Below are 25,778 nucleotides of genomic sequence, written 5' to 3'. Positions count from 1 at the left end.
TAGGATATAGTATAACTTCCCTAATCAATACTACACCATAAAATTAGAACTCTTTTGGAAGATACTATAAAGCCTTCCACAATTTGACATCAAGCCACCATCAAAGCATAGGTTCTGCAAAGGTCGAAATCATAATTCTTATAAAAAGAGATAGTAAGCATGTGCAAAATTTTATGTAATGTATTAACCAGGGAGCCAGCAGGATGACAAACCTGGTTCAGAGGAAAATATGAAAACTCAGGATATTCATTATCAGTGAATAAGAGAACTGCAGAGATATCTACAAAAATTGATTCACTTGCAAATGGGCAATAAACAATAATCTTTGCAGTTTTCTCTTTTGTGAAAAGAACATCATCACACTTCCTTAGTTTTATAATTGGAAAAGGCTGGGCCAAAATGCATTATGCAAATAAAGTTTTATTCTTCTAGGGAGTCAGATGACCCTTAAGCGAGCTTATTAGAAAATGTCTTTAACATATATTAAAGGTGATATATAGGACTTCGCATTTCAGCTCTGGCATGTAAAAAGCTTGGAAGTCTTCACTACAGTCCTTACGGCAAGAGAAGTCTGGCCAAAACAAAAATCAATATGTTTTTTTTTGGATGCAGCAGAGAACTAAGGTCACTAAGCAAACTCCCACTCCCAAACCAGAAAGACCCATACATTCAAAAATATAGAGCTTCAAAAATCTTCTTATATGAAGCAGAAGCTGCTTGAATTGGTAGGAATATTCAATGTTATTTTTTCCTGAGTTTTTAGAGGCTAAATATAGACAAGCATATGAATGGGAAACTACCAGGGAAACAATGTGAGGCCATCCCCATACTTTACTGGGCAGATTTTTCCCTGTGAACAACCAAGAAAGATGTCCTCTTGATTCCGGAAGTAAGATGGGAAGAGTAACTACTGTGAGATATGCCCAGAGTCTTTTGGATAAAAGAGACCTAATCTCCAGGAGAAAACATAGAAACCAAAAATCAAAAAAAAAAACATTGCCAGAATGTAATTCTGAAACCATATCTGAGCTGAGGGAGGAGAAATTCTCACCATCCAGCCCCTTCCAGTCGTCCTGTCTCACCTAACATGGGAGAGGTGCATTGACCACAGAAGACAGGGCTCCAAGGAAACCCATGAAGAATGCTGCAGTCAAGGGAGAGGGAAAAGGTGGGAAAAGCTTGTGAAAAATTAATATAAGGAATCTCCTTCACTAAAGTGGACTTGGGAAGCTAGAGGGAGAGGCTGATAGGAGAGACTTAGCACTCCATGTCAAATATAGCAAGATTTGTCAGTTAGAGACCCTAACTAAAGAATCTCAACATGAAAGAATCATCAATTATAAGCCCCAACAGGGAAAGATATACATTGCATCTTCTACAAGACATCGACCACCCCTGCAACTCAGCCAATGAAAAACCCTCATCACCCTAGGGGAACTCTTGCTTTTCTCCAATGGACTTTTGTTCAAAACAACTCCTCCTAACTTCCCCCTTCTTCTCCATAAAATAATGTTCTTCTCCTTTGTGTGTTGGACTTGCTTATGGTTTAGTCATAGCTTATTTGTCCCAGGTTGAATTCTCTGCTATGCCCAAATAGACTCATTTTTGCTGGTAAAATAATTGGCAGTTTTATTTTAAGGTTAATAAACTGTATAACTGGAGAAAAACTTACCAAGTTTACAGCACAAAGATCAGTCCCCATTCAAAAAAAAAAAATGGATATTTAATCAGAAGATTATAGAATGGTCCCTTTCCACAAACCTTATCACCCAACCAATAAGGCTTTGATATAATAAATTCAAGTGGTTTCAAACCAGAAGTGTTACAAGACACAAACTGACTCTGAGGGGGTGATGCATAAAGAAACCAAAGTCCAGAGAAAACAACAACAACAACAAAGTGGATACTAGAGGAATTTGAAGACTTTGGCACCTATTGTTACAGTAAACATTAAAAAAGCCAAACCCCTAACCAGATTAACACAAATGCTTACACTGAAAGCCTCTTTCCTTCAATTCAGTTTTTATTAACCAATACATCATGTCCAGCTTTCAGCAAAAAATTGCAAGTCATGCCTAAGGCAAGAAAAAGCAGATTCTGAATAAAGCAATGATCTGAACCAGACTCAAAGATGGCATAAATGGAATTAATAGACATGAAATTTAAAATAGTGTGGTTAATATGTGAAGAGCTCTAATGGTGAAAGTAAATGCCTTAGAAAAATGGAGGCATGATGGAAGCAGAGAGATGGATACTTTAAGACAGGATCTAAAAAAAATGCTAGAAATAGAAAAGGTAGCCTCAGAAATGAAGAATGCCTTTGAGGGGTTCATCAGTAGACTCAACACAACCCAGGGAGGAATCAATGAGCTTGAAGATAGATCAAAATAAACTGAACAAAATGAAGTGTGAACAGGGAAAAAAAAAAAACACAATAAAACACCCAAGAACTGTGGGGCAATATTAAAATGTGTATTAAAATGTGTCAAATGAGAAGAGAGAACAAAATAGAAAAAATTATATATTTGAAGCAATAATGGCTGAAACTTGCAACATTATTAACATGCCAAATCATAGATCTAGCTTGTTCTAAGAATATCAACCAAAAATAAAACAAAACAAAATAAAGCAATCTGCAAAACCCCTACACCTAGACATATTACATTCAAACTAGAGAAAATCTAAGACAAACAAATTTCTTAGGAAAAAAAGAATGTAAATTCTGGAGGAAAAATGTTAAGTATTACTGTGTATTTCTCATATAAAATTATGCATGCAAGAAGAGGGTAAAATGGAATATGAAGGTATTGGAAGAAACCCCCACAAACCTAGATTTCTATACCAGAAATCACCCTTCAAAGTAGGAGAATAAATACTTTCTAAGACAAAAAAACAAAAAAACAAAAAAACTAAGGGAATCCATCACCAGTAACCTGCTCTGTAAAGAAATACCAGAAGAAATTTTTTAAGCATGAAGATGATAAAGAAATTTGGATCTACATAAAGAGAGTGTGAAAGAAGATTCAAAAATAAAGTAAGCATTGCTAAAAGAGTTACTCAAAATAGAGTCAGAAGGTTATTGAGGAAGTAGGGCCTATGTGGGTCTTGTGCTTCAATTACCAAAACACCAAGAACTTCTGATTTTTGTCAGTTTCAGCTGCACCACCTGCTAAAACACATCTTCCTATTTTGGATTGAAATAGATAATGTAACACCCATTAGCTAAATAACCAATCACATATAGTCACTTTAAAATCTGCCAGCACCAATCATAATTCTTACAGTATAAATTTATGTAAGCTTGTGGGATTCTTTTGCCTTTATAAGCCTGCACTTTCTTTTTTAAAAAATTTTTTTAATTAACATGTAATGTATTATTTGTTTCAGGGGTACAGGTCTGTGATTCATCAGTCTTACACAATTCACAGTGCTCACCATAGCACATACCCTCCCCAGTGACCATCACCCAGCCACCCCCTCCCTTCCACCCCCCTCTGCTCCAGCGACCCTCAGTTTGTTTCCTGAGATTGAGTCTCTTATGGTTTGTCTCCCTCTCTGGTTTCATTTTGTTTCATTTTTCCCTCCCTTTCCCTATGATCCTCTGTCTTGTTTCTCAGATTCCACATATCAGCGAGATCATATGATACTTGTCTTTCTCTGATTGACTTATTTAGCTTAGGGTAATACTCTCTAGTTCCATCCACGTCGTTGCAAATGGCAAGATTTCATTTTTTTAAAGATTTTATTTATTCATTTGAGACACAGAGATACAGAGAGAGAGAGAGAGAGAGAGAGCATGAGCAGGGAGAGAAGCAGAGGGAGAGGGAGAAGCAGCCTCCCCGCTAAGCCAGGAACCCGATGTGGGACTCGATCCCAGGACCCTGGGATCATGACCTGAGCCGAAGGCAGACGCTTAACCATCTGAGCCACCCAGGCGCCCCGGCAAGACTTCATTTTTTTTGATGCCTGCACTTTCTGCTTGCACCTTGGAGCACACTTGATTTCAGGTGACTATCTCCTAGTTTGCAATCCCCAAAGCACCAAATAAACACGTTCAGTTGCTTTACAGCCTCATTGTCTTCTTGGAGGCAGAATGGAATGGAGAAAGAATCAAACATGGTGAAGTAAAATCTTTTTTTATCCTTAATTGATCTAAAATGTAACTGTTTACTTAAGGCAATAATAGTAACAATGTATTTAGTAAAATAGCATAGGTATAAGTGAAGTGTTGTAAGAGGCAGGAGAGGGGAATTTAGAACACTGTTATTAGGTATCCATAGTACTTGTGAAGTGGTACTGCTATTTGAAAATGAACTTAGATTAGCTAAAAATGTGTGCTGTAAACTCCAGGGAAAACACACACACACACACACAAAGTATAATTGAAATGCTTTCTAAGAGAGGAGATAAAGTGTAGCCATATAAAATGCTCATTAATAGCAGAGAAAGAAGAAAAACATAAGAAACAAAGACGGAATGTAACAGATAGAAAACAGTTACGAACACGGATATTAATTCAGCTATATAAACTATATAAATAAACACTTTTAATGTGAATGATATAAATCCATCAGGGGAAAGACAAAGATTTTCATCATGGATTAAACAAACAAATAAAAACACCACCTCAGACTCAACTACCATGTTACCTACAAAGAAAAACCTACTTTAAGTATCAAGACTCAGACACACTATAGTAAAGGGTTGGAGAAAATACACCATGCAAACTAGGGTTCTTATTTCAGATAAAAATACTTCAGAAAAGGGAAAATGAAGAAGAAAAAGAAGACAAAACAATGCTAAACTACATGCACTTAGCAGGGGAATGTAATACTGAGACAAAACCTGATGAAACTTATAGAAGAAATAGACAAATCCAGGGGCACCTGGATGGCTCAGTTGGTTCAGCATCTGCTTTTGGTCAGGTCATGATCTGGGGGTCCTGGGGTCGAACCCCACATGAGGCTCTCTGATCAGCGGTGTGTCTACTTCTCCTTCTCCCCCTGCCCTTCCCCCTCCCCTGGCTCATGTTCTCTCTCTCTCTCAAATAAATAAATAAAATCTTAAAAAAAAAAAAAAAGAAATAGACAAGTCCAGTCCTGTAGCTGAAGACTTAACATGTTTTGTCAGTAACTGATAGATCAATCAAGCAAAAAAATCAATAGAGATATAGATGACATAAAGAATTCACATAATCTGCTTGATAGAATTCATATCTATAAAATATTTCATCCAGTAAGAGTAGAATACACATTCCTCAAAAGCTTGCTAGGAACATTCATCAAGATAGACCACATTCTGGACCATTAAACACATTTTAACAAATTTAAAAGGAAATAGAAAACATACAAAGTATGTTCTTAGACCACAATGAAGTTAATTTAGAAATCAATAATGGAAACATAGTTGGAAAATCCCCAAATGGTTGGAAAATAAACAGCACACATATGAATTAAAAATATGTCTCAAGAGAAGTTGAAAAGATATTTTAAACTAAATGAACTAAATGAAAACTAAACTAAATGAAAAATGCAATTTAGTGAAATGTGTAGGACTCAGCAAAAACAGTACTTAGAGGGAAATTTATAGCATTAAATGTATATATCAGGAAAGAAACAAAGTGGTCTAAAATTGATGACCTTGCTTCTACCTTAGGAAACTAGGGGGAAAAAAAAAAAGTTAAGCCCAAAGGAAGCAAAAGAAAAATACAGAATAACACTAGAGAAGAAATCAATCAACTTAAAAAGAGAAAAATAGGGGAAATCAACAAATCCAAAAGCTAATTCTTTGAAAAGATGCAATAATTGATAGATTTCTATCATTTCTAGCCCCAGAAAAAAAGATGAGAGACACATTACTCATTAGAAATGAAATAGAGGTCATGACCACTGATTTCATGGACTTTAAAAGATAATAAGGAATGTACAAATAATTCTACACCCATAAATTTGATAACTTAGATAAAATGAACAAATACTTTTAAGATACAAACTCTCAAAACTCAGATGAGGATAAATAGATCATCTAAAAAGGCCTGTATCGGGGCACCTGGGTGGCTCAGTCGTTAAGCATCTGCCTTCTGCTCAGGTCATGATCCCAGTGTCCTGGGATCGAGCCCTGCATGGAGCCCCGCATGGAGCCCCGCATCAGGCTCCCTGCTCGGCAGGAAGCCTGCTTCTCCCTCTCCCTCTGCCCCTGCTTGTGTTCCCTCTCTCGCTGTGTCTGTCTGTCAAATAAATAAATAAAATCTTAAAAAAAAAAGAAAGAAAACTGGTTTAACATTTGCAAATCAAGTAATGTAATATACCCTTATCAATAGGCTAAAAAAATCATATGATCATATCACTAGATGCAGGGAAAGCCTTAAACAACCGACTCCCTATTATGTTAAAAATTCAACTCCAACTAAGAATAGAGGAGAACTTCCTCAGCTTGGTTAAAAAAAACAAAACAAAACAAAACAAAAAACCCCAAAAAACTGGTAAGAAAAATCTATTGTTAATCATAAGAAACTAGATTCTTTACCCTATGAATGGGTTATTTTATACAGGTTAACTCAGCTGTTTTCCCATACCTTTTTTCCAAAGCAATTAACTTAAAAAAAAAAAAAACTTTTTATATGCTTTCCTCTCCAAATTGCCTTTTTTCAAATTAGCTCCCTTCATTCTTGATTCTAAATGATAGACTTGGGTTACATTATTAAATTACTTCTTTTTCCCATAGGCTTAAACAAGCAAACATTGTTAAACTTCTAATATCTCAAAAAGACTTATTTCTCCCATTCTCCACCAACTGATCTCACTTTTGTGCATTTCAAAGGAGTATGGAATAAGTTTAAAAATTGAATGGTGGTTTAGATGGGATAAGTTATTGCTAGAATAGCTCTCAGTTAAAAGATAAAAAGACAACTATCTAATCCATGAGCTGCTTAAATATCTCTTAGGTCAATAACCTCCTGGAATATTAGCAGCATCTTTGCTTAAATAAAAGGACTGAATAAGATCAATCACATCCCTCCACTTCTTGGATACCTCTGTGAGCTTTCCAATACCTACAGTAGGAGTTAGTGGCAAATAGTAAACATTTTAGGTTTTCTGGTCAATTATTCTCCAGCACAACTACTCAATTCATTGTAGTAGTAGGAAATCAGTCACAGACAATACATAAATGAAGAGTGTGCTTGTTCAATAAAACTTTATTTATAATTACAAGTACTGGCAGGATTTGACCCCACGGGCTGCAGTTTGCTGACCTCAGAACTGGAAGATAAAATAAAAATACGTTAATGGGCATATAAGATTTTTTTAGAAATGTAGACTTCTTTTTGTCTCATTTTACACCAATCCCTTCCTTGCTCTTTTTATTTTAGGGTTATTTAACTCTATTCTACGTATATGCTGTGTACTGTGCCACTTAAAATTCCTTCAGAATAAAAGTTTATTTTTCCTTTTGTTCCACCTGTTAAATTCTTATTTACATTTTCTGAAAGATCTAATATATATGCATTCATGTCTAGAGAAAGTTTGCTGGTTTGACCCTCTTAGATATGAATTACTTCTAAGTGACCAACCAACATAGTTTACTAATGACAGAGTTTTCCCAGCACTTGGCACATTTAATGCCCAAACTGACACAGTCCATGAAAACCAGGCCAGTTGGCCACCCTGCCATTTTATCTTCAGATCTCTTAAATATTTAAATTTAATATTCCAAATTTTAAGATTTTAGATTTTACCACAACTATGTCAATATTAAATTATAACACATATACTTTTTTCTATTTATTTTCCATAATAATAAATTCTATAACAGTAAGTTATTATTCATGTTTTATTATCCTAAAATATTGTATAATTTCTAAACATTGAGGGGAAAAATATGTGTGTGTGTATACATATATATATACACACACACATATATATATATATATATATATATATATGGCATTAGAATGCAGTTAAGAGCAAGAATGGAAAGCAAGAAGGAAGAAGGAAGAAAGAAAGGAAGGGATATCTCTATGTAAATGGACTATAAATGAAATACAGTTTCCATTTTAATAACCAAATAAGATTTATAGTAAAAAATATAAAATTGTTTGACCTTGCAAAATGTAAAGAAAGATTTTGGCAGAAACACTAATTATTTCTTACTACTTTTTGCTATAAGGAATGAGAGATATATTGACAGAAGAATATGAAGATGTATTATTTCTTTCTATTATTATAACATAAATTATAAATATTAAATAGTGGGCTCATTGATTGCCTACTAAAATGCCGAACTCAAAATCTTCACCTCTAAAATACTTTAGTGTTACCAAAGATTAAAACATGATTCAGAAAGCAAATGCTAAAATGTAACATGAGATAGTTCACAAAACTTGAATGGGAAAAAGTTTTAAAAATACATATTTGATACTAAATGGTTGTCCTCTTGTCATGTTTAATTAATTCCAATTTTATAAAGTATTGCAACTTCAATCAGCAATAGATCTGACAGGTATCTTAACAGTGAATAGATAAAAATAATGTATACAATTCAATTTGGTGAAAAATAAGTGGCCAAGGAAATGGACTGAATAAGGAGATACTATTCCAGGTGACATCATCAGAGGGCTGCCTCAGGCCTCCAAGCCTGGCCTATAGTTGACTTCAGGGAGGATTAAATCATGGTTGGCTTTGCAGGGCCCATGAACTCTTCTCCTTATGGGCAATAGGTTTTGTGAAAAGCAAACTCGGCAGGAAAATCAAATTAAAAATGTAAGCTTCCTTAATTGGGTCTTTTCTAATTAAGAAAAGAAAAGTTTAATTGGATTTCTATAGTCAAACAGTCTTGGTTTTGAATATACTTGAAGTAAATCAGCATGGTTTGCCACATGGACTGCTGAGGGAGTCGATGAGCCTCTCTGCTGGTGCTAGTTCATACATGGAGGAACTTGGACAGCCCTCAGCCAAACCCACAAGTCCTGACACTATCAGCTGTTATGGAGGCCTGAGCTTTGACAACAGTGGCCTGGCTTCTGGTTCTGGTTGTGCTTTGCACAAGCTCCTGTGGTCCGATCTATGGCTTAGGCTCTAGCTATGGAGGTCTTGGTCCTGGCTCTGGCCTTAGGAGATGTGGATTTGACCTTCTACTGAAAAATCTATTGATGTTGTTTCTGCACCCCAGAAACAGAAAGCTTGACTTCCAGATCCTTTACTCCAAAGGGTTTTCTAATATATTCTTCTTGGATTCTATAAAAAGCTTTCATAACCCTGGTGGGACCTTCCACAAGAACAAGGAGTGGCAACAGCATCACCAGCAAGACTGGAATCCAGGGTTGAAACCAATCATGGATTCATCTCTGAACCATTCAACTACTCATATATCATCATTACTTCTGTTTCTGTAGTAATTTTTCAATAAAGCTTTTAGGGACATCACAAATTCTCCTCTTCTCTTTCTACCCCCAACTGATTAAAAATAAAGAACATATCCAATCAGGAAAATAAACTTCCTTTTTAGAGTGGGATTTTTTTCCCCTCACGGTTGTTTCCTTATCCATGACCCACTTAGGTGACTGAGCCAACATATTCCAAGGAATATTTCGACTTGCTTAACTGATGGTGCTTAATTTTTTAAAAGAGCTACAAGAGTGTTAACATTTTCATGTCTTCAGATAAAAGTCATAGTAATATTGACTCTCTTCTAAATGCATCTTAGGTTTCAGGTGAGGATCTCCCCCCGGCCCTGCCCCAGTGTAAAATAAGGGTAAATGGGAAAATTGTAGCACTAAAAGAATTCCATTTTTAGTATACTCTTAACAGATTCAAGGAAGCATTCTTTTTTTTTTTTTTAAGATTTTATTTATTTATTTGACAGAGAGAGACACAGCAAGAGAGGGAACACAGGCAGGGGGAGTGGGAGAGGGAGAAGCAAGGCTTCCTGCTGAGCAGGGAGCCTGATGTGGGGCTCGATCCCAGGACCCTGGGATCATGACCTGAGCAGAAGGCAGATGCTTAAAGACTGAGCCACCCAGGCGCCCCTCAAGGAAGCATTCTTGCAGGAGTTTTTTTCTCTAATAAATTAGTTTGAAGTTTAAAGAGTAGGAAAAAGGAGAGCAGCTCAAGGTTGGATGAAGACCTGCTATCCTTGAAATGCCAGAAAAAGGAACTTTGACTTTTCCAAAGTGGGCATGAATGAACTTCTGGGTGAAAAGCAGAAACTTACTGCTTCTATGAGTGCCAAATACACTATCATGGTGATTGAGATTTGTGTATATAGTTGAATCAAATGAAAGTACATTCACTCAATAAGACTTATTGAACCAGACTTTATGTGGTAGGCATTCAACAGATAAAAAGATAAACCTATATAGAATTAACAGATCTTATCTGATGCTTACAGATAAGTTGTAGAGGCTGAACTGTCATCAAATATCTACAACAAAACATGATATAGTCAATGGTAGAAGAGAGATAGAGACAAAGTTTGAAATGGGTGTTTAAATGGATCTATAGATTTTTTCCCTAAAAACAAAATGATAATATCATTCATGGGGCAAGCACTAAATCTCCCCAATATATAAATTCAGGATTATCAGCAGCCTGGTATTCTTGCTTGAAGGCATAATAAAATAAATTTATACTGAAGGTGAATATGTGGTAAACATAATTAAAACCTAATAATACTAATTGGAAAATATTAATTGATCTGATCCACCAAAGCAAGCCTAGTTTTAATAGATGTGAGGCCCTCTTTTCTCATGAGAAAGCAAATTACTGAGGTTTTCTTCCATATGTCCTTTGGTATAAATATTATATAAAGAGTACCTAAGACTGTCACACTTAAATGTCTTTGACCATCAACTCTACACAGTGAGCTAACTGGCAACTATCTGGGAGGCCTGGATGCCAGCTTCTATGATCAGGGCTATTGCAATGACCTTGGATGTGACAGCTTTTGAAAACAAGGTGTGGCAGTTGTGGATATAAATGCTGCCATCCAATTTGTTGTGGAAGATGTTAGACACTTGGTTTCTACTAAGTTTTAAGACCTAAGATTCTTGGGAGAATGATCCAACAACAAGATTTAACTTCTCAAATGTTTAATTTTATCAAATCTATTTCCAGCTTATATCAGCCAGAGAAGATGAATTGCAGGCTTACCAACTTGTTGGCATAAGATTTAAGAGCTGTTCCTGTATATACAGCTGTTCAATAGCAGTTCAAACTTATTCTATAAATATTGGCTATTTCACCACAGCCATTATTTCCCCTTTCACTCTCAAGACACTCATTTTTCATTGGAAATTTCTTTAGTGTATTTTACACTGGGAGAGATCTCTATAATAATTTTCCAATAAATGTGTTTAATGTGGCATTACAATATGGTCTTAACTTTAGTCATTTATCTTAATAATTTTCCTTTTTTATGATATTTCAAATGAAGGCAACTGTTTCTCTTCCTGAGGATATCATTTATTTCCATTATTAAATCAGTGAAAAACAAATATAGATTTAGCTTGAGAGGGAGAGGTTGCTGGTCTTTTCCAGCTTGCTATTTTTCTTCCCTCTTCTGTGTTTTTGAGTCAGGATCCTGACTTCCAGTCCCAAGTAGTCTTGTCAGTGATCACTGAAGGTACTTATTAAATAGTAAATATGCCTTAGTTGGTTTTTTGAATTCATAATCAAAATTTATATTTGAGCAAACTCCAATTTATGGCATTGATTTGGGATGCTAAAATCCCTGGACTAAGATTCTGGTTATAGTCGTCATATAACTTTAATTTATTTGGCCACTTAGCTCCTGGTTCTATCCACAGTATTCTGAATCACCAAAGAGAAATTGATATCAAGGAGCTGTGTGAGATCTTTGTAGTGAACCACTAGACCAAGGAGTCTAAAAATCCTATTACACAGACCCCGTTATTCATTCTCTTTTCACTAGCTGCCTCATGAGTTGTTTGCAGGGTGAGGACTACTTAATCTGCTCATCAGACAGAACTTTTTGGGCCTGATGTTTTCCCCCCAAATATTTGTTATTTCCACATTTTAAAATTGCTTTAAATTAAGCATGTTAGCAGAATTTTTTGAAGTATGGTACTGTGTGCCAAAACTTTAGGCTTAAACTCTCTTGGGAATCTATCATAAGATGATAATTCCAATGGAGATATTAGATTGGAAATTGTATTAGAAATCACACTAATAAAAATTAGAAACATTTTTAAATCAACTCAAATTTTATGTAAGTTAATCTAAATCATAGTTATTGAGTAAGAAAAACATAAATTCTTTTTTAATCTTAGCACTTCTAGTGGGTGAGTAGTGTGATATAATTGTGGTTTTAATTTGTGTTTCCCTGATAACTCTGATTAACTAATCATGTCACACAATTTATTTGCTTATTGTATATCTTCGTCTCAATGTTCTCAGGTTTTGGGGGTATATTTGTCTTCACACATTTGAGTTATAGGAGATCTGTACATATGATGGATGTCTCTATCTCTGTCTTTACCTCTACCATCTCTGTTCTCTATCTCTGACCTATATCCACATCTATCTGTATCATCTGCCCTATATATCTATAGCTGTCCTTTTTTTTTTCTAGTCTGTGGCTTGCTGTTGATGAATTTCACTCCACAATGTTTTATTTTACAGTCAGTGCTTTCTGTGTCTTAAAACAAAACAAACAAAAAACCTTCTAGAAGCCTTAAAGTTTTAGTTCTTATGCTTAGTGCTATCATACATTTGAATTAATTTTTGTGTAGACTATGAAGAAATTAAGATTATTTTCTTTTTGTCCCATATAAATATCCTATTGTTTCAGTACCATTTGATGAAAAGTCTTTTGTTTGTTTTGGAATCTTTGTAGGGAAAAAAGCCTAATTCTAGACTCCCTAATATTTTTCATTGTCTTACTTGTGTATCCTCACACCAATAACAAACTTTCTTGATTATTCGAGTTTAATAAGTGTTAAAATCAGTTAATGTAAAGTTTTTTTTCTTTTTTAAATATTGCATTGGATATTCTAGATTTTTTGGATTTCCTTATACACTTTAGAATCTTTTGTAAATATATACATCCTACTGTCATTTCAATTAATGATTTTATTTAATATATAATTTGGGAGGTATTCTATCTATGGTCAATATATGAACATTTTATATATATATATAGCTTTATTAATTTCTTCCAGCATTAATTTGTAACTATCAAAAACTAAGTCTTGCACATTTCTTTAAATTATCTGTATTTTATTTTTCTGATATTGTTAATGATATTCTTGCATTTTATTTTCTAATTTTCATATATAATTGAATCCTGGATTTGTACATTGAGCTTATTTTCTGAAATAATTAGTGTAAAATTAATATTACTTCTTGCAATAATTAGTATTATTTAAGTAGTTGCTAAAATTCACCACTAAAGCAATGTGAACCTGGAGTTTTCTTTGTTAGAAGTCTGTTTTTTTCTTTTTAATACAAACTTTATTTCCTTAAGAAATATACTCATTAAGGTTTTTATTTCTTCTTGTGTCAGTTTTAGTAAACTTTTTATTTGAGAAATTGTTGAGTTTTATGCAGTACAAGTATATTTCAGTACAGAAATCAAAATGGAGCATTTGATTCCTATCTCATTTGATATTAAGAAGGTCTTTGGAAAATCAGGTTAGTTTATATTCTATTGCATTAGTCCTGCCTGGGGTGGAACCAGTACTAATGCTGTGATTTACTGATCAATATACATATAACTATAATATTGATATAGCTCAACAGAATTCAAAATTGAATTGTTGAATAAAGCAATGGTATTAAGTATTTTGTGACTTTTTAAATCACCATAATTATCTTAGAGTCATGTGGTAATCTCTCCTCAAAAGAACTTTAAATATGTCCCTTGTCATTAAGCAGCAAGATTTAAATTAAAAAAAAAATTAAAAAAAAATGAAACACATGGATATCAGGCAGTAGAATATCAAATACCCCACTAATATTAAGTGTAAACCCTTAACAAATATTTCTTTAATTTTCTCATCCTTTGGGGTGATGGATTTGAGTATCCAAATTAACACACACATACACAATATTAAAGATATCCTTAGATTTATCTCTGAAAGAAATCACTATGACTCACATTTGTCTACGTTTTTGTTTCTCTTCCCAATTCCTGCACAAGAAGATCAATAGAGCTATTTATTTCTTCTGGCATAATACAATGATCCTGGATCCCAGAAAGTAGTCCTAAATTGCCAGGATGTCCTCTTGACCTCTTTCAGGTCATAATTGCAAAGGATTGTTAACATTTATTTAACTGAGGCACCATCAGTTTTGACTAGGATTAAATACAGGGAACAAAGAATATTTATTTGTTTTGTTCTGTCTCCCTCTCTTCTTCCCTCTGTTTTTTCTCAAGTTTGGAAGTGCCTTCTTTAAGGAGGCATCAAGATTTTAAATATTGTGTGTCAAAGATTAAGAAATAAGCCTAATGAGACACTGTAAACCTAACTTGTTCTGTGTTGGCCCTGAACTGCACAAAAGTCAAGTAAAATTTGTTTGTATCTCAATATGTTTAGATATTTGACATCTAAGTGGTTATAGTTTCTAATGGGGTGTGGATTTAAGAATAACATTAGTGCCCTGCTTACCTCAAATAATAAGAGGTAATCCTCTCCATGAAAAAATAAAGAGAGAGCATATGCAGTAAAGTGGTATCATCTTGATGATGTCATCAGACAGGCACTTGATTGAACTGTAGAGATCCTCAGAAACCAAAATAAGGTGGAGTTTATGTGAGTCTTGATGTAGGAATAGTCTTTGAAATTGAAAATAAGTATTTCTCATTATAAACAAAATTTAATAAAAGGAAGTGAGCTAACTGGGCTAAAGATTAACTTAAAATTTTTACTTCAGTGGAAGATCACTCCATGCATATTAAACAAAAAAGCCAGAAATACCTGTTTCATGAAATTTCTCCTGAGGAAGGAAAATGAGGTATATTTGGGATGATTTACCACATCCATACCTTAGGGTGTAAAAACCTCTCTGCAGATTTTGAGATTCATGCTCAGGAAACACGCCTTCCCTAGCAAACCAAACCTTCGACCCCTGACACAATGGGCTACTACAGCAGCTACTCTGGAGACCTGGGCTGTGGGGGCTCCCACAGATGGGGCTGTGGCTGTGGCTGGTGAGGCTACAGATATAACCGCTCTCACCCATCTTGCTGTAGAGGATATGGATTCTGTCTTCCATTACAATTCTTCTTTATGAGTCTAATATCTGCTTCCATGAGTGGACTTGCACAATCTGATTTCAACCTCTGGGTCAACCAAGATTTTGCTGGGTCCATTTATCAAAATAATTAGCACCTAAAGCTTCCAGTACATTTATAGTTACACAGTTTTGTATCTATCATGTCTCCTGGATTTCTTTAGTAAAGTCTCTTAAGTTGAAAGCATAGCTTTTGTTTAATTCTTTATTATCAATTATGTAACTAAAAATAGATATTACTCAACTTTCAATGAAGACTCCAATATACTTTCTTGTGTATTAAATATTTACTTCCCAAAGAGATAAAGACATAAAAAAGAACAATAAATTTAGACTGAAATGAATAATAACTTCTCAAATACCTGTTGATTTTTTCTTTATTTTAATCAGATAATGCTTAGATTTAAATTAAACAAGAATAAAAAATGAAGTCTAACAATTTTGATGTATTTATGGCAACAAATAAAAATAATTTACATGTTTAACATTTTATACAATTCCATTTACCAATGCAGTCCGAAATGAAAAATAATTCATCCTTCTTTCAAAATGTGTCCTTCCTTAGTTCTTTCATGGTAAGAAAAGAAGAGTGATAGATCAAAATATTTCTCTGAACTTCTAGGAAAGAAAGTGTTTTTTTAAATGAATTTTTTGATTATATATAATATTTTTCTCTATTTCTTCTACTTGGCATTCTCATGAAAATAATTATTTTATAAATATATTAAAATACTTCAAATTAGTTAATTAAAATATACGAAGTATTAAGGATATAATTGGTTTAGATTTTTATCATATCACCGTTCCTCTGTAGCATGCAGTGATATTCTTTTTTTTAAGATTTTATTTATTTAGACAGAGTGCAAGTGTAGGGAGGAGCAGAGGGAAGGAGAGAGAGCATCTCAAGCAGACTCCATGCTGAGCATGGAGACGAACATGGGGCTCAATCCCATGACACTGAGATCATGACCTGAGCTGAAATCAAGAGTTAGATGCTCAACTGACTGAGCCATTCAGGTGCCCAGATATTCGTCTTTTTTACTTTCATCATCATCATCTTCATGGCATTCAAGGCTTTTGCAACTGTAAATGAAATGTAAACACCTAGATACAACCAGGAAATATATCACTCTGTAGATTTACTTGATGAGAATCATCATTCATCCAAAGGATTTTTTTAAAGTAGTTTTCCAATCAATTACCACTCATCAAAAGCAAGCACGTTATTGTTTGTATTTTACATAATAGAGTATGTAAAAGATGTAATAAAAATATATTGCCTTTTTAAATTTGAATGGCATATTCAGGTAATGGAACAAAATAAAGTTTTTGTTGCATTTGCGTTGGTGAAATCCAATAATACAAGGACCACCGCAGAAGTGAGAGCTGACCTAGAATTAAAGATTGTACTGTGCTGCCCCTTATATCATACAGGTGCCGAAACTCCAGATGGTTAAGTGATGCCTGGAGTCACAAACACCACAAGTGTCAGAACCAAGATCAGAAACCAGTTCACTGAAGCCTGGTGATCTACCCCATCATGCCAATTCTTTTTCATTATATATTTACAAATTTGATACCATCTGTAAAGTTCTTGTCTTATTTCCATGAATAGTTACAATTCTATAGCTGAGTTTATGGGGAATAGTTCCCTCTGTTAGATTAACTACCTTTCATTGTGTGTGTTTTTTTTTTACATTTTTATCGTGAAAATTTTATTTTATTGTATATAATCTCTTCTCAATTTCTAATTTAGTTGTACTTCAAGGCAAATGAAGAATAAATAGTGTTAAAACTCAATCCTCATCATGGCTTTTTGTTACAAAGATTTGGATTTGTTTATACAACCTGAAGATAGAAAAAAAAAATCAGCCAACTCCTGTCACTTGTCCTATCAAATGTTGTACTTTCACAGGTGAGGACATCGGGGATATAGTTTGGTCAAGTTTTTAAAGAACTTTGACTCCTATAACTAAATTTCATTTGAAATTATTCTATTCTCACACATGTCAGTACCTTTGCAGCCTGAGGAAGGTGTTACAAAGGTACAAAGAAAAAGAATTATCAATATAATTAGAATGAGAAAAAGAACATATGTGACATTCCTAGTATAATATAGTGTATTTTTGTGACCTACAACTTCATATTTTATTGATTTGTGTCTGAGTTACAGGACAACTTTTGGAATTTGTAACAAAAGTTTCCTTTATTGATATGTAAAGACTATTATTTATCCCAAGTGAAACCACATTTTCTTCTTTCCTACCCATTATCATAGTGTTATTTAACATGTATTTCAAAGGAAACTTCCTAAAAGTGAAAAGAATAATAAAATAATCTACTTTGGGTCTGGCAACTGAACATAAAAAAATACTTCTACAAAAAAATATATATTCTTCATTTTCTAATGGATACTTTCATTTTGATAATTTTTTCACTTAGGAAAAAAAAAGACAAATATTTTTTCTATGTATTTTATAATACTTTAGTATTGATATTTTGCTGCTCATTAGCAATAAAATTGGTCTTGTGTAAAACTATCACATTTTATTCCTTGAAACTATTTTTATTTATTTGACTATTGAGGTTTTTCATTTTTGTTGTTTAGTGCTCTATCTCAGGTGGATACATCTCTTTCAAATCCAAATGAACGAAAATTAGCCATTAATCAGTCTCACATGATGCGGCTGAGTTATATGGACAAAAGGTGATATCCTTATTCTAGTCTGAGTTATTTATGGTTCTGTGTATTTGAAAGGACTTACTGAGAATGAAAAATTCAGCTTATCAATTATTTCTAGTTTAGGGTGAGAAATAATGAAATAATATTAGGATAAAAGAAACTTGGGATATGTTGCGTTATGACCTATCAAACCATATTTTGGCTTTAAAAAGATAGCTTGCTCAGGTGGAGTCAGTTGCACATGATAGCTTCTATTAATTTACTTATAATTTCTTCATTAGTTCTATAAACAGTGTTTAATTCCCTATTCTGCTGTTTAGGATTAAAACATTTGAGGAAATTTACCTTTGATAAAATACTTGGGAATCTCATAAAAACTCAACTGTATATTCAAAATCACATAAATTAAGGGGCTCCTGCATGGCTCAGTTGGTTGAGTGGCTGACTCTTGATTTTGGTTTAAGTCATAATCTCAGGGTTCTGTGACTGAGCCCTGAATTGGGCTCCATACTCTGTGGGAGTCCGCTTGGTATCCTCTCCCTCTCCCTTTGCTCCTCCCCCCATGCTCTCTCCCTCTCTCTCAAATAAATAAATCTTTTAAAAAAATTATGTAAATTAAATTTTTTAATGACCCAAGTCAAGAGACTTGAGCCAACCTTGGACATAGTTGACTAACTCAACCAAGTTAATGGAGGGATTCTATGAAGTCCAAGCCAGATGTTCTCACATATTTCTTGGTTCTGTCATTTCACCATTGTGTCTTCATTTTGAAAATTTTGAAGATACCCCTAATTTTAGGATACTTTTAAAATTCTGAAAATCCTGAGTTATTGTATTTTTTTTTTTGAATGAGACCTTACTGAGCAATTAACAAGGTAGTAGAGAGTAGTTAGAAATTGCCTGAGAATAAATGGATAAAGAATAGATTATATAAACAAAGGGAAACATATTAGGTAGATATAAAGAGGAGATAGAAAGAAGTATTTACTAGAATAAGCCAATAGAAGGGGTGAGGGGAAATATTGTCAACTTGAAAATTTTACCTGGTAGCTCCTAGTAGGTTTTGAGAGGAAGGGAAGAAGAATAAAAGCCAGGACGAGAATGACAATAGAAGTCTTACATGGATTACTAAAGAAGGGTAAAGAAAGGAAGAAAATGGCATGTACAAAAACATAGGGGCAGATGAAATCTGCAATTTTAGTAAAACTTCGAAGAGAATCGTTATGGAGGAGGTTTTTAGGATTTGAAATGGAAATTGAACTTCTACTCTGATAAGCCTGTCTTTGAGATGGATTTTATGCACTCAATTTCTGAAATTAATTATTCCATGTTTTGCAGCCAAAAAGTTCTGAAGCTAGTGTTTAAAGCCAAAAATATTATAAAGGTATTATAATTAAAATTCTAAAAATCAACTGCACTTTCTTTTTAAAAATGTTTTCTGAACAGAGGCACTTTCTTCAGTCTTCACCTTCATAAATAAATTTGCTTTTTGAAAAATATTGATTTAACAGCTGTAAATTGAACAAATATCTGTGAATTTAGCTGGATATGGAATTATCCACTTGGGAGATGACTGAACAGAGAAAATGTTTAAATATAAAAGGAATGTCATCAAATGTAAACGATGTAATATATTTGGTAATAAACAATTCAATTTAGGGTTTGGAATGTACAAAATTTAAAGAGGCAGCCATTTCTTCCCATAAAAGCCAAACAACAGGTTCAAGGACGTTCTAAATAAGAAGGTAAGTAAACCGAGGTATTTTAATGGGAATGAGGGCCTCTCCCTGTGTCAGGAGACAGGAGAATAATGAGTTACAACATTACAGGTAATATGCAGCATGACACAAAGGAAGAGTATACATGTGATTATCATATGTTCTGCCTATATATCATAGGTATATAAACATCCCTCTATACATGCTGATATTCACACTCAGGACCTTGCCTTCAACAGCAAACCAAACTCATCACACTTGACGCCATGAGCTACTACAGCAACTACTACGGAGGCCTGGGCTACGGCTGTGGAGGTTTTGGTGGCCTGGGCTGTGGCTGTGGTTGGGGATGTGGCAGCTTCCGCAGACGGGGCTGTGGCTGGGGTTGGGGCGGCTACAGATACGGCTGCTGCCGCCCATCTTGCTATGGAAGATATGGATTCTGTGGCTTCTACTGAAATCCTGCCCCAGAAGCCCAACGTCTGAGGCCACAAAAAGATTATTTAAATTTGACTACAATAACTAAACCAAACAAGATCATCCAGGGCCAAGCCAAGATGGAAAACATTTGGCATCTAAGACTTTAAGAATATTTATCATTTTATAATGGTCTCTTTCATGTCTCCTGGTGTCTTTTATTTCTGCTTTTATAATTGTGGGATTTCTCTGTTCCTTTTGCAATAAATTATCCCAAGTTAAAACAGCATACATGGCTTTCATTTTTTTATGAAACTCAACATATCAAAGTGATTATTTGTAACTGCACCCAATTGGCAGTGAAGAAAATAAATTACTCCATGAAAAGCCAAAATCATAGGAAAGATATAAACACACACCCATATGGCTAGATAGATATATGTAAACCATAACGTTCAGTTGAAATGAAGATTTTTTCCTCTGAACACCAGAAAAATCTTATTCAATGCTTTTAGTTAAATAACATTGGTATATGAATTTAGTAATGAACTAACTTTACATATTTTCATATCTGAAGTGAGTCCGACATGAAGAATAAGTACTTTTCTGTTTTGTTCAAAATTTATTTTTATTTAGCCATTTTAGTAATAAGAAAAAATAGTGATAGAATAAAATATATCTCTAAATATATAGTGAAAATAAACATTTTTTGTGTGAAACTCTATCATATTTTCCCCATGGTCCTCCATGATGGGACATGGCGTAGTTCTTCAATATTGTCAGCACACTGAAATATTTTGCTATTCATCATGGAAATTTAAAAATCACTGTCATCACTTGTGAAGTAATTGGTATTAAGGCTATGGCTGACCTGGAGCTTTATACATTGTAACAAGTGTCTTGTAATGCTGGCCTTCGAAGAGTGAGCATTTCATGTTAGTACTTCAAATAAATATTTGCCTATGAAAAATACAGAATAAAATATCATCATTCCCTCCCCCCAGTTTTATATATTTAGGTAGTAAAACAAAAGTGAATATTTTCTGTTTGAGTTAAACCAAATACAATAAAACCAGTAGAATTATGAAGCTGGCAGGGGTCCTGTAAAGCTTACGGTATTGCCATCTTGGATGGGAAAGGACCCCAAAAAGTGAAATGAATTGCTAAGGATCAAGAATGGCATAAGAGGGCGCCTGGGTGGCTCAGTTGGTTAAGCGACTGCCTTCGGCTCAGGTCATGATCCTGGAATCCCTGGATCGAGTCCCGCATCGGGCTCCCTGCTCGGCAGGGAGCCTGCTTCTCCCTCTGACCCTCCCCCCTCTCATGTGCTCTCTCTCTCTCTCATTCTGTCTCAAAAAAAAAAAAAAAAAAAAAAAGAATGGCATAAGAAATAGAGCCTAGGACTGGAACAGGTTTTACTGAAGACCAGGCATCTACTTCACCATGCCTACTACCACACTGATTTCAGACTTCCCTTCTTCAGTGCTCTCAAATAAAACATCTTGCTCTGGTCATGCATCTTTGAAGAGCTTAATTATCACAGCTGATTGACCACATCTATTTATTTTGATTTGTAAATACTCTGATGTAAAACCTTGAACTACTAATATCTAATTTAGCTGTATCTGAGTAAAAATAACTAATAATAGGGCTAAATCTAAACTCTACTTTAAAAACTTATAATGCATTTGAAAATCTCAGATTTGTTTACTGATTGCATGGATGAATTTGCTCAGCCGGATCGTGTCCTTTCAGTCAATTCAGGAGAAGTGTCGTAGCTTCACTGTGAATAGATCAAGGTAAAGATATTTTAGTATCACCTTTAGAGGACTGTACTCTTTAGTTTCAATGAGTAAAACATAATTTCACATAAAACTATTTTACTCACTAACTGGAAAATAGCATCATAGTCTGAGGAAAAACTTTATATATCTAAGGAAAATAATCAATATAACTAATTAGAGAAATTAGCACTCTTAGTATAATGCAGTTTTAGCATGTTAGTATACCTCTTATTGTTAGATTGTATTGATTCATGTTGGAATTAAGAGAAGAGCTCCAGAACACATTTCCTTCCAGGAAAAGCAGTCACCTAGTTCAGAGAAAATCCATCATAAGATCGTCAGCTGCACAACTGAGAGAGGATCTGTCAGAGTTAAATAGGCTGAGTGTGACATCATTAAACCTGTTTGATTTATTTGTGTTTTTATGGCTTCCTGTTGACTTAATGAGAATGAAATATTCAAATTAACAACTGTTTTTTAATTTAGGATGAACAATTAAAATGGAGCAAATTCTGAAAAGAGCAGACAAGGAAATTAAGGAATAAGATGTGAGGCAGCCAAGAATATCTTAATTAAGATAAGAAAAAGCATTAAACAGGCACCTGGGTGGCTCAGTTGGTTAAGCGACTGCCTTCGGTTCAGGTCATGATCCTGGAGTCCTCCGATCAAGTCCTGCATCAGGCTCCCTGCTCAGCGGGGAGTCTCCTTCTCCCTCTGACCCTCCCCCCTCTCATGCTCTCTCTATCTCATTCTCTCTCTCAAATAAACAAATAAAATCTTAAAAAAAAAAAGAAAAAGCATTAAACATAAAATTTTTTCTAAATTAATGAATCAGGCCCATTCATTATATTAAGAAGTTCTGCTCATATATAGACACCATTTTAAAGTGAAAAAAAATAAGGCATATACAGGAAGAAAATATTTCCAGAACACAGATCTGACAAAATACCAGTATTCAAGTATATAAAGAGCTCCTACAAATCAATACTAAAATATTAAAAATTGAACTAAAAATGAAGAAGATACTTGAAAAGACACTTCAAAAAAGAGGATATCTAATTGATCAATAGGCATATATATAATGGAGCCCAATATCATTACTTCTCAGGTAAAAAACAAATTAAAACAATACTCCAATATTATCACATGTCCGTAAGAATGATCAAATTAAATAGTCTGAAAATAACAAGTATTGTCAAAGATGTAGAGCAACCGAAACTCTTACATTGCTGGTGGGACTGCAAATCTAACAACCATTTTGGAAAACTATTAATATATTTTTTTAAAGATTTATTTATTTATTTGAGAGAGAGAAAGAGCATGCACAGGGGGAGTTGCAGAGGGAGAGAATATTCAAGCAGACTCCCTGCTGAGCATGGGGCCCTAAAGCCAGGCTCCATCTCATAACCCATGAGATCATAACCCATGAGATCACAACCTGAGCCAAAACAAAGAGCTGGCTGCTCAACCGACTGAGCCATCCAGGCACACCCCCCCCCCCCCCCCCATTCTGGAAAATTATTGATAAGGTCTACTGAAGCTGTTGTCAAAATCTAGAAGGATGGTTATTTCTATAGAGTGATGTTGACCAAAAAGGAACAATAGAGACATTTTAGGCATTAAGGTATGCTTGGTATAGGCAGTGAATGCATATTTGCAAGAATTCATCAAATTTTATGCCTAAATTTATATATAAGATAGAATTCATTATTATACTTGAAAAAAAAGAACCAACCCAAATGATATGATGGTTATACATTCCTCTAAAGTCAGAAAGCCTTTGAGCTTATTCCTTTTTTAAATCTTTATTGTTTACATGCAGCCAGGATTGTTATCCATACCTGTGAGAAACATGGTGCTTATTTTTACAGACCTTAGAATTCATTTGTCCTTTCAGCACTTATTGTTTGTGTTTCTATTACATGGTAGATATTTTAAAAAGTAATGAAATCCAACTGGAAATTGCACTGCTTGAAAATTACTTATAGGGGCGCCTGGGTGGCTCAGTTGGTTAAGCGACTGCCTTCGGCTCAGGTCATGATCCTGGAGTCCCGGGATCGAGTCCCACATCAGGCTCCCGGCTCGGCAGGAAGCCTGCTTCTCCCTTTCCCACGCCCCCTGCTTGTGTTCCCTCTCTCGCTGTCTCTCTCTCTGTCAAATAAATAAATAAAATCTTTAAAAAAAAAAAAAAAAAAAAAAAAGAAAATTACTTATAAAACAGAGAAAACCTGAGATGCCTGGGTGGCTCAGTCAGTTAAATATCTGCCTTTGGCTCAGGTCATGATCCCAGGGTCCTGGGATCCAGTCCTGCATTGGGCTCCTTGCTCAGTGGGGAGCCTGCTTCTCTCTCTGCTTGCTTCTCCCCCTGCTTGTGCTCTCTCTCTCTCTCTGACACGTAAATAAATAAAATTAAATTAAAAAAACGAAGAAAACCTGAACACTATATTTGAGGTCCTATAAAATTCTAAAGAACTTAAAGATTCAAGCCTAAAATTAAGGGCAGCATTGGAAGAACTTAACCAGGTTTGGGTCAGCTTTGACAATAAGTGACTAACTTCTTAGAATTAGCTGAGTGACTTTTACCTTCAATTTTTCCCCCCACTCTTTATCTTTTAACATTATAATCCACATTTTGGAGATTCTGAAGGCATTTCCAACGTATAATGAAATCTTACTGAATTTGACAGAGCCCTTGGGTTTGGATTACCTTTTTGACCCTGAGAACTTAACAACACATATTTGTTAGTAGAGAGTAGGATGGTATTTCCTGAGAAGAAAAGAAAAAAAAAAAAAGAGCACGGAATAGGCAAAAGGAATACAAGTGGAAAGAAAATGGATTGACTGTGGGCTGAGTGAAAATTGATGGGTAGCAAAGAGAAACTTTACAATTTGATCTAGCTGCCGTAGCCTACTGGTTAATGGGTGACACAGCCTCGATGATATTCTAAAAGAAGTTGTAACATACCTATTAAAATGGCTAAAATTCAAAACACTGACAACAACAAATGCTGACATGGTTGTGGAGCAACAGCAACTCGCATTTATTGCTGATCAAATGCAAAATGGCACAGCCACTTTGGAAGACAGTCTGCCAGTTTTGTACAAAGCTAAACATAGTCTTATGCATAAGACCCAGCAATAACTCTCCCTGGTTTTACCCAAATGAGTTGAAAACATGTCCACACAAAGACCTGAACACCGACGTTTATAGAAGTTTTATTCTTTATGGCCCAAACTTGGAAGCAATCAAGATTCCTTCAATAGGGGAATGGATAAACACACTGTGGCACCTCCAGACGATGGAATATTATCCAGTGATAAAAATAAATGAGCTATCAAGCCACAAAGGATGTGGAGGAATCACGAAAGCTTATTGCTAAGTGAAAGAAGTTAATGGGAAAAAGCTACATACTGTGTAATTCCAACTATGACATTCTGGCAAAGGTGAAACTATGAAGACAGCAAGATTAGTGGTTGCAAGAGTTTGGGGGGAGGGAAGAGTGGGTGGAGCACAGAGGATTTTGGGGGGGTTTAATGGTGGTACATGAAATTATGCATTTGTTAAAACCCATAGAATAAGAACCCTAAACTATAAACTTTAACTAATAATAACATATAAATATTGGTTCATTAATTGTAACTAATATACCATACTAACTCAAATGTTTAATAATAAGGGGAAGTGCATGTGTGTGTGTGTGGAGGGTATAGAAACTCTGTATTTTTTGCTCAATTTTTCTGTAAACTTAAAAGTGTACTAAAAATGGTCTATTAATTTAAAAAGAGAGATTGAATATGATGTTAGATATATGGGTGATGAAATGAGAGGAAAGAGTGAATGTAAAAATAAAGAGGAGATATATTCTGCATTTAAAAAAATATATTTATTTATTTGACAGAGAGAGAGAGATAGAGCAAGCACAAG

At 34.6% G+C, this 25,778-nt stretch overlaps 1 protein-coding gene across 1 annotated transcript; it reads left to right on the top strand.

Annotated features, from left to right (window-relative positions):
* The first annotated feature begins 19,918 nt into the window (after nucleotides 1-19,918).
* On the top strand, nucleotides 19,919-20,110 carry LOC116624994 (keratin-associated protein 19-7-like). The gene has a single exon (XM_032393280.1). The coding sequence runs from the start codon at nucleotides 19,919-19,921 to the stop codon at nucleotides 20,108-20,110; it is 192 nt and encodes a 63-aa protein (XP_032249171.1).
* The last annotated feature ends 5,668 nt before the right edge of the window (nucleotides 20,111-25,778 follow it).

The sequence above is a fragment of the Phoca vitulina genome, unplaced genomic scaffold (genome assembly GCF_004348235.1).
Source record: "Phoca vitulina isolate PV1807 unplaced genomic scaffold, GSC_HSeal_1.0 scaffold72, whole genome shotgun sequence".
Lineage (NCBI taxonomy): Eukaryota > Metazoa > Chordata > Mammalia > Carnivora > Phocidae > Phoca > Phoca vitulina.
Note: the sequence above shows the minus strand (reverse complement) of the source record. Positions and strands in the feature narration are given on the sequence as shown.

Excerpts from the sequence above, each read along its gene's own strand:
- LOC116624994 (XM_032393280.1), top strand. The coding sequence starts at position 19,919 with ATGAGCTACTACAGCAACTACTACGGAGGCCTGGGCTACGGCTGTGGA.